This window comes from Carlito syrichta, unplaced genomic scaffold, assembly GCF_000164805.1.
Source record: "Carlito syrichta isolate Samal-C Ts95f unplaced genomic scaffold, Tarsius_syrichta-2.0.1 Scaffold314375, whole genome shotgun sequence".
Taxonomy (NCBI): Eukaryota; Metazoa; Chordata; class Mammalia; order Primates; family Tarsiidae; genus Carlito; species Carlito syrichta.
In genome coordinates this window covers 396,202-406,568 of record NW_007258471.1, presented here as the reverse complement: position 1 = coordinate 406,568, position 10,367 = coordinate 396,202, and the positions used below count along the sequence as shown (strand labels likewise).

Below are 10,367 nucleotides of genomic sequence, written 5' to 3'. Positions count from 1 at the left end.
CCTGGGCAACTTGACGAAACTTCATCTTTACAATAAATCAAAAATTAGCCGGGCATGGGAGTGCACACCTGTAGTTCCAGCTACTTGGAAGGCCGAAGCGGAAGGATCACCGGAGTCCGGCAGGTCGAGGCTGCGGTGGCCGGGAGTGTGCCACTGTACTCCCGTCTGGGTGACAGAGTGAGATTCCAACTCAAAAAAAAAAAAAAAAAAAAAGGAAAATGCACATACATGGACCCTGTCATAACCCAAGAGTGGGTAAGGGGTCACAGATTAATGGCTTTAAAAGCTCCTTGGGGGTTACCAATATTGACAGTGATTGGGAACCACTGACTCCCAAATCAGTATCAGCAATATCCTTGACATCTCATCCACTTTACAGGTCTCCAGCTCACATGACACATTTATCTAAACCCTAAATCCTACAAGGGCAGGACATTTTTTCAGTGTTTTGTCCCTGGCACTGAGAATAGTGCCTGCCACATAAAAGTACTCAATAAATACTTGTAAAATGAATGAATGAATTAAGCCATTTGTCAAGATCACGTACCTGGAGGAGACAGAGCCTGAAGTCAAACCTCCCATTGGCCCATATTATACTTTCTCTTCTCTTGAAAATTACCTTCTCCTTCAATATTGTTTTGATGCTGCACGTGTTTTAGTGAGATGTTTCCTTGTTCCTCTTGTGATGTGTTCTGATGGATTTATCCCCTATTACAGTCTGCTATAATCCAAACTTAAAGACACATCCAGCTGAAAGTTTTCCCAGTCTATTTTTCCTAGATTTCCTAACATTTTCAGTAGCTTCACAATTTTTGCTGTCTCAAAGTCAAGACTTGTTATCTTATTTTGAGGTATTCTCTTATCTTTCTCTCCATCTCATCAACAGCCAGGCCCTCTTGTCATATCCACTTTTGCTAGTTGTTTCTTTCATCTTTGTGACTGTATTAGTGCCTCCTTGTCCCTTGTCTCTCCTGGTTACAAACCTCTGCAAACCATGGCCAGGTCCCTCCAAGATTCCCTAGGATGTATTGTACAAACAAGTCATTTCAGCTATCTCATGACATTGATTACTTCCCCTCCTCTGCTCTAGTGTCCTCTCATTGAGGCTACTACTGGGTGCAGCTATGCCTTCTAGACCCCACCAACTCCCATGGAATAGCACCAGCCCCTTACGCCAACTGATGGGTGCAAATTCTTAAGTCCCAAGTGGTATCAGAGTCCTCTCAGTGCAAGAGCTCACCCCTCAGTGTGTCTTTCTCCTTTCATATGGCTACATGAACCATGGTACTTATGACTCAGTGTCTTACCAAGTTCTCAGTAAGGCAGCTTTCTGAGTTTTTAATTATAGCCTGGCCTGACCTTCTTCATGGGTCACAGACATGAAGCTGTATGTCTGTGCACTTGGAGGCACTTCTGAAAACAGATACTGCCCCAAACCAGAGTTGAGCCACCCCTCTAAGAACTAAGGCTTTGTTGCTGGGTCAGGTTGGTCTGCCTGTCTCTCCTTTCTTCCCCAGGAGCCATTTTAGCTACTCCTGGCCCTTCAGAACTAAATGTCAGTAATGGGCTCTCTGTACCTCCTCTTCTCGACGAATATTCTATTCAACATCTCATCCTCCCGGGCCCAGATGACTGCCTTCTTACTAACAATAGCACTCACAGCTAGCTAACATTTACCAAATGCTTACTGTGTGCTAAACACAAGCTAAGCCGTTTAGGTATACTGCTTCGCTCTCTGGGGTACAGGAGGACAGTGTGTTGACTTTGAAGTCAGGTTGACATGAGATTATAGCAAGCATTACAATCCACTAGCCATGTGCCCGTGAACAAATCACTTAATCTCCCGATATTTCAACTTTATCCTCTGTAGAATGAGAATACTAATTCCTCCCTTACAGGGGTGTTGAGAGGATGAACTAAGAAAACCCATGTAAACCTCTTAGCACAGACTCTGGCACATAATAAGTACTCATATTTTTGCTCAAGACCTCTCCCACCTCTAATCCAGTTAATCAGGGAACATTTTCTTCAAGTTTAGATTATATGACTTGGTTGGTAGACTTCTCTTCTGGATTATATCCTTGAAGAAAGGGCCACGTCCACAGAAGTGGCTCAATAGATGCATGAACTGAACGCAACCTCTTTCCATCATGTCCCTTCCCTGCCTCAGCACATGCTGGCTTCCGCTTGTTTCCAGAGGAAACCAGTGTAAAAGCCTGTGAGCACTGCCTTACTCCTTAGTGGGCCAATCTCTGATTAACTTTCAATTGATCAAGAACTTAGTTTGTCCTAGATTTGCTTATTCTAGCAAATACGATGGTTTAGGGCTTTCATTTTGTATGTGTATGTGTGTGTGTGCGCGTATACCCTGAATCTCAAGGGCAGGAATAGGGTCTTCAATTTAACGTGTAGAATAGAGGAAAGGGCATTAGTTTTGGACACAAATATCCTAAATTGAGATCCCAGTGCCACCATTGATTTGCTGGAGACCCTGGATACCACGTAATCTTTACAGGTCTGTTTTCTGGGAAATAGGAGTTCTTAACTTTCAAAGGCATTTAGAGAATTGGGAATAACATAGATGTAACATGTCAAATTGTACCCAACCCACAGAAAGCACTCAATGAATAGTAGCCATTTTAGAAGTCACAGGAGCCAGAGGGGAGTACTCTGACTGCAGTAGAACCCAACTAAATTACCCATTTATACAAGATCTTTCTATTTCTGCTCTTTGGCTAATAAAATCGCTTTTCACATTCAGAAAATAAAGAGCAATTGGATTATAGAAAAGTATATCAAAAACATCTACTGAAGAAGTAGGTAACTTTAAAGCACCAAGGATTCTGATGGTTAATGTTCCTCCTTCCCCATGCTGGTCCATGTCCTAACCCAGTAGAAGAGGAAGTGTATGACCCCAGGAAGGGAGGGGACACCTCTTAAGAAAAAAGGCAACAGTGGCTCCAGTGGCTTGGCACACTCCAGGCTTACACATTCACCACTCTTTGTGTATGAGAAGGGTGGGCAACCACTTTCACTCAATGTTTTTGGAAATATCCTACTTCCTCTGAATGAATCCTCTCTGTACGCATCTCTCCTTCAATTGTGATTTACTGGCATGGTCCTAACATTTCTGGAGAAAGAGGCAAAGGAGGATGGCTAATGTGGATGAAAGAAATAAAAAGTGATGAGAAGTCCACACTGGAATCTTTCATGCCTGCAAAACTGTTTACATTGGAGCTTCCTGGGTACTTACCCCTTTGTCGAAGGTGGCGAAAAATTTAATGTAAGGCTGGAAGTGCTCTGCTGCTTCTTCAAAAGCCTTGTAATCTAAGAGGAAAAGATGAGAGGGAGAGACATTTTCCAATCGCACCACAGAATCTTTTCTTTTTAAATGATGCCAAGGGAGTGGAAAGCCAATTAATCCCGGTTGGATATTTATTTAGTAGATAATATGTAGATAGGTGACTATTTAGTACCAGTTATTTATTTATTTATTTGTTTGTTTGTTTGTTTGTCTGGTTGTTAAGGACAGGGTCTCACTCTGTCAGGCTTGAATGCTGTAGCACAATTATAACTCACTGTGGCCTTAAACTCTTAGGCTCAAGAGGTCCTCCTCCCTCCGCCTCCTGAGTAGCTGGTACTACAGGCACCTATCACCATGCCTAGATAATATTTTTTTTTTTTAAGGGAAGACAGGGGCTCCTTTGTCAGGAGCCTCCCTGGAGAGCTGGTCGACATGACTTTTAAGAATAAAGACGGAGCAAGGTGACTCCCCAGGTTGGTAATTCAAAATGTGGTTAAACCTTTAGCCTCACCCAAATGGTAATTGTTTTCAAGATGCCTAGCCTTGCCTGCTCTGTCTCTTCTCATGTCATCTCCAGGCTTTTCTTTCCCTCATGTCCTATTTTGATGCTGACCAGCTTCTTCCCGGTTCCTCCCAGTCTGACTCCCAAGTTCCCCTGATGACTCTTTCCCATGTGGAATAGGCACCTGAACATTCAGCTCCCAGCCTCCTGCTTACTAAAGACTGATCTTGGCATTTCCTCACCTCTCTTCTCCATCTCTCAGGGTTTTTCCATGCTGGATATCTGCATATCAGATTTTAGTGCCTGGGTGTGGTTGATACCACCAGGTAGAAGCCCTGAAGACTACTTGGAATAACATCATTTGTCTTATGAAGAAGAACTAAACTAAGCTGTTGGGGATGAAACATTCTAAGATGTAGATGAGGCTGTCAAAATGGATTTGGCAAACACTGCCCAAGTTCATGTACTGATGGTGCAGTCGCAATGAAGAGAAGGTGTAAGGACTTCAGATCGCATTCCTTAAACATTCTTGAGATTTGAATACTATTTATTCACCATAAAGCTCTGTCATATAAATATTTGCCTGTGGGTCTGCATTTCACAAAAAAAGATTAGCTGGGCACCTAACACACTTTGGAAGGCTGAGGTGGGAGGATTGCTTGAGTCAGCCGGGAGAACATAGTGAGACCCCATCTCTAAAAAAAGAAAGAGTCACTAATAACATCCAAACCTGTATAACCCCTTCTCATTTTAGCTTTTGGTGAAGAAAGGATTTCAGCAGACCTTTCTCTACTGTTGCACACTAACACAGGTTAAAACTGTCCAAGGAGAGTTTTATGAATAGTTTGTCAACTAAGAAGTAGATTGAAAAATAGCTGGGCATGGTGGCTCATGCCTATAATCCCAGCACTTTGGGAGGTGGAAGTGAAAGGGTTGTCTGAGTCCAGGGGTTTGAGACCCGCCTGGGCAACTTGGCGAGACCTCATCTCTACAATAAATAAAAAAATTAGCTGGACTTGGTGGCACGTGCCTGTGGTTTCAGCTGCTTGGAAGGTTCAGGCAGAAGGATCACCTGAGTCCACCAGGTAGAGGCCACGGTGACTGTGAGTGTGCCACTGTACTCCAGCCTGGATGACAGAGTGAGAGTCTGACTCAAAACAAAAAGTATATTGAAAAATAAATTGTGAGCCGGGCTCGGTGGCTCAGCCTGTAATCCTGCGCCTTTGGGAGGCTGAGGTGAGTGGATGGCCTGAGCCCACGGGTTCGAGACCCGCCTGGGCAGCGAGACCTCATCTCTACAATAAATCAAAAAATCAGCCAGGCGTGGTAGCGCGCGCCTGTAATTCCGGCTACTCGGAAGGCTGAGGTAGAAGGATCGCCGGAGTCCAGCAGGCGAGGCTGCGGTGGCCAGGAGCAGCCACTGCACTCCAGTCTGGGCGACCGAGTGAGATTCCAACTCAAAAAGAAAAAGAAATTGTGAATTATGCTCACTTTGAAAACATGTTGAGTGATAATTATTGGCTTCAAAAAAATGCTGAACACCAACTTGAGTGTACTTAATTAAAATCGCAAGGACCATTATATTGTGTGAAATATATAATGTACTGACAATTATCAATTTAAAAGTAAAATTTCATCCTTAGAAAGGAGGCTAGCATGGTTTATTAGCTATTTTATCATTTAAAATTTAAGAACAATTAAGACTAGTAGAGCAATATCTGTGTATTCCTAAGGAAAAGCTTCATTATTTTGAAATACAGAATATAAAAAAGTTCAACTAGATTTGTAACCCTTTCAAGTCCATTCAAATTATCCTAGGGAATATGAACATCACACGTGTTAGTGAAGAGAAAGTAATAGCTGCCTAATTGAACAAATACTCAGGCCCCTGAAGGATATCTCAGAGATCGAATTGTCGTGTCCAATGGCAAGAAAAGAAGTGCATCAATCGAAGAAAAAGCAAGGAAAGTTGTCCTTCCATTTGCCACCATTCACATGTGTAAGTGAAGTCTCTTGTTTATGGTGACTATCAGACATTTGAAGAGATCCTCATTGATCAGAAATTTCATGTTGCTGTTTCAAGCATAAAACCCAATATAAAAAAGCTATACTGTTGGAAGCTAGCACAAGATTCTCGATAAAATGTAAAACTATTTATTTGGAATTTTTTCTTAGGGTTTCACTCTGTCAACCAGTCTGGAATGTAGTGACACAGTTACGGTTCGCCACAGACTTGACCTCCTGGGCACAGGTATTCGTCCCCCTCAGCCTCCCAAGTATCTGGGACTACAGTTGCACACCCCCATGCCCAGCTAATTTTTTTATTTTTATTTTTATTTTTTAGTAGAGATGAAGTTTTGCTATGTTGCCCAGACTGGTCTCAAACTCCTGGGTTCAAGTAATCCTCCTACTTTGACCTCCCAAAGTGCTGGGATTACAGGTCTAAGCCACTATGCCTAGCCTGTAAGATTTTTACAATGCAATATGTGATCTATTTTCTATTATTTCTATTATTATTTCTTATTATTATTATATAATATAAATAAAGTGAAAAAATGTTTTCACTAAGACCAAACTCCTTCCAGTGTACCCCATTTTATGTCATCTAAACATGATCACATTTTTGTGTGCTATGACCTTACTAAATTTGCGAAGTCTTAAAAATGTAGCCCAGTGGATAAGCGTATAAGCTCTAAAATCAGATTCCTGGGCTTTCGATCTTGGCTCCACCATTTACTGACTGTGTGATAATGGGTAAGTTAACTGAACCCTTCTGTTCCATCCTTTCATCATCATTAAAACGCATATAATAATGTAATCACCTCCCAGGCTTGTTATGAGAATGAAATTCAGGCATCCATGTTAGCATAACTAGCATAGACCCTGGCCTATAAAGTGTGTTAGTTAAATGCCATTATTACGATTATTAGCTAAGGTAGGGGAAGAAATGTCCTAGAAGGTTTGCTCCTGATCCTAACCTTGGCCTTGTCTCCCTCCTAACCTTGGCCTTGCTTCCCTCCTATCTGTCCCGAGCTTCAAGGAGAAGGAGAGAGAAACACAAAGATGGAAACAAATTAAAGGGGCTCAAAAGGAGAAAGGGAAATGGAAGGAAATGAAACAAATCAAAGAGGCAGGAGGCATACGCGAGTCTTCAGCACAAGTCCCCCAAAGAAGAGTCGGGTCAGACCTCCCTGACTAGCCACCTCCCCGGCACATTCGTTAAAGCCCTATGAACGCAGGTGCCCATGAAGCAAACGAGAAGAGGACACAGGAGAGAGAAAGCAGTTGGGTTGTTTCTGATGAGGTGACTAAGGGCGCTAGCAGACAGATGGTAAAGAAACGGTTTTGCAAATAATTTCAAAATATTTTGGGATTTCCAAAAATAGTCATAAGCGGCCCACGTTTGCACCTCCTACTTGTACACATGCTACTAGAGTCTCTTTCATAGGTATGCCCACCCCCTCTCATGCTTTCCTTCTCTTCAAGGCTGAGACACCAGAAAACACTTAACGCATTGGGCCCATGCTGCCATAGCGGTTTTTAAAAAATGTACAGTACTCAAATAATTACCCTTCCTGGTTCCTTCTCCCTGCCCTTCCCGACTCTCACCCCCCACCCTCTCATCCCCGAATGGGCTGTGGGGATGCTATCATAGGGCCCCGAAGCCCAAAGTCTGGCCACAAAACTTTCAAAGGGAATATGCCCAAGGGTGTGGCAGGACTATGGCAGACAGCCTTGGTGGTCAGCTGTGGGCTTGGCCAGCAATTTTCCACATTTTGTAGCAGCTGCTAAGTCCGTCCCTACCCGAATTTTCCTCTCATGCTTTCCAATTGACTGTGAAGCTCTCCAGCTGGTGACCACAGGAGCTGCCAATGTCGGGAAGACAGACCACTGTTCGTCCCATTTTAGAGGCAATTCCACTGGGCAGCCGGCAGGTGGGAAAAGTGGAGGAAGGGCTTTTCCCTCTTCTGTAAAACACCCATCCTATGTCAAGGCCAGATAACATGGTTCCATCTTAATGTTCTTCCAGCTCTCCTGCCTGTTTGCGTAACATTTACACAAACATATCACTGTATTAGGTGCAGAAAGCAGTCTAACCTCTATCCTGTCTAGCAAAAGAGATGTCAAAGACCCATCCTCTTTTGGTATAATCTAACTTTGTTAGGAATCTAGCCTTTGGATGGATAGGCTGGGGAGACAGACAACTTACATTCTGAGTCCTCACTCTTGAAATAGCCAATGAGTTTGATCTGGTCCTCAATGCGTTCAAAGGCTTGGACTTCCAGTTTGCTGTTGATGATCTCTACTGGGTCTTCAATTAACTGAAATATCACACACATACACACACACATATGTTCAAAGAAGAGAACTCTTCCTTTCTTAGTGGCAAAATAGAGTGTTTTGGAGGCAAGTTGTAGTAGGCTCATGGTTCATGCCTCAAGCATCCTTCCCCCCTCCCAAGCCCCATGAGCACAGCTGCAGTTCCTTCGGAGGAACTGATCTTAACTCAAGAGGTGGGATGATTGGTCTTCTCTTGAGCCATTTTATTCCTGTTACTGGTTTTAACAAAATTTTTATTTTTAATTGTAAGTTGATAAATTATAGTTGTAGATATTTATGAAGTACCAAGGGATGTTATGGTTTATGAATATTTGAAATAATTAAATCAAGCTGATTAACATATCAGTCCCCTCAACTACTTATTTTTTATAGTGAGTATATTTGAAATTGGCTCTCAGCAAGGGGAACAGAAAAAACCTAGAATTATCTTTTGGAGGGTGGGTCCCTTGTATACACTCGAAATCTGTTCCTCCGGATCAAAAAGTCATATAAAGCCTTTATCTAGAAGTTTTGGGAAGGTTGCATCATGATTTGCAGAAGAAATGTCCTGAGTTGTGGCAACTGGTGTCTGGTTCTTCCACCATGACAACGCACCTGCCCACACCATGCTGAGTGTTCGGCAGTTTTTGACCAAAAACAGCATGACCCCGAGGCCCCACCCATCCTATTCACCCAATCTCACCCCAAGTGACTTTTTTCCCCTCTGGATGAAAAAAGTTCTCAAAGGGAAACATTTTGCCGATGGGGAAGAGGTAAAAGCAAAAATGGCATAAGCACCAAAAGGCATCTAAAGGAATGAATTCAAACATTACTGAGACACAATGGAAAAAGTATCTTCACAGGTGTATTGCATCAAACGGGGAGTATTTTGAAGGTGACTGAACTTTAAATAGGTACGAATAAATGCACATTTTAAAATAAATAAATCCTGGTTTTGGGGGGGTTCCTCCTCATATTATTATCTATTGTATTCGCCACGCTGTGAAATATATCTCAAAGGAAAAAAATCCTTCTCTCTCCTATCCAGCTGAGGTTTTGAACCCTTTGACCATCATCTCATTCTGCCACCTGCTCCACTTCTTTCCCCAGTCTCAGTAACCAACATTCAACCCTCTGCTTCTGGGGAGTTCGATTGTTTTAGATTCCACAAGTGAAATATGTGCTTGGCTTATTTTACTGAGCATAACGTTCTCCAATTCCATTTGTGTTGTTGCGAATGACAAATATTTCTTTCTTGTTTAAAGCTGACTGGTATTCCATTGTGTAATATAAGCCACATTTCCTTTATCTATTAATCTGTTGATGGGTACTTGGGTGTATCACTTCTCTTGCTACTTGTTAATTCAGGGATGAGTAAGTGACTAACTCAATGAGGATAGATTTGCTGAAGGTTTTGGGAATGATCTTGGGTTATTTTAGAGAGCAGTGGGAAGTCAGATTTGTTTTTCCCTATCATGGGATATGAATGAGGAAATCGGATGGATTGGCTTCGGCAGCTGGCCATCTTGTAACTGACTTGAGAACTGCCAGTATGAGGACACAGGCCACATCCTGAAAACAGGGTTATCTGTGATGTGCAGAAAAATGGAGCCAGAGCCCTGATTTGATCAAGTCTAAAACCCACTCTTATGCTGGTCTTCTATTTATGTGGGTCAATGACAACTGTTTATTATTTACAGCAGTTAGAGAATCTCATTTCAACAAGCCTCCTCCTCACTGAAGGAGGAGGGCAGGGCCATGTCAGCCCAGAGCTGTTGTCGCCCCTGTCAGCTTTCTTAGGGCCTTCGGGTGTGGGTCAATGATATGGTCAAGAACAGTCTGTGGGCACTTTTTCTGGTAGGAGGTGCCTCCAACTCACTTCTGACCTTTTCTCCGGTTTGGGGGATTGTAGAGAAAGAGCAATAGACCACAGGGTACCGGATGGTGGATAAGGGAATATCAGCATGAATTCAATGGCAAGTTTTTTTTATCTGTGTGAGAATGTGCATTCAAAGCACTTAACTCCACAGCTGTTATTGAGAGTGTGAGTGTATTTATGGATAAAATATATTTGTCGTGTTTGATCCTCCATTTGAGCATACGGATCTGAGAGTGTGGTACCTTCATGGCTGAGACAGTGTGACACTGGGGGGAGGGGCTCTTTAGCCCCACCTTTTCTTTTTTCTTTCTTTTTTTTGAGTTGGAGTCTCACTCGGTCGCCCAGACTGGAGTGCAGTGGCC

At 42.8% G+C, this 10,367-nt stretch overlaps 1 protein-coding gene across 2 annotated transcripts in view; it reads right to left on the bottom strand.

Moving 5' to 3' along the window:
- The window catches only part of CASQ2 (calsequestrin 2), a 67,124-nt gene that overhangs the window by 28,725 nt on the left and 28,032 nt on the right, over positions 1–10,367 (bottom strand). The window contains exons 4-5 of one of the 2 annotated variants that reach the window (XM_008071568.2): positions 8,017–8,128; positions 3,254–3,327 (exon numbers count right to left, since the gene is read on the bottom strand). In XM_008071568.2, the coding sequence (XP_008069759.1) occupies positions 3,254–3,327; positions 8,017–8,128 (186 nt within the window). The remainder of the gene's footprint in view (positions 1–3,253; positions 3,328–8,016; positions 8,129–10,367) is intronic. The other variant, XM_008071569.2, reaches the window with a different exon arrangement.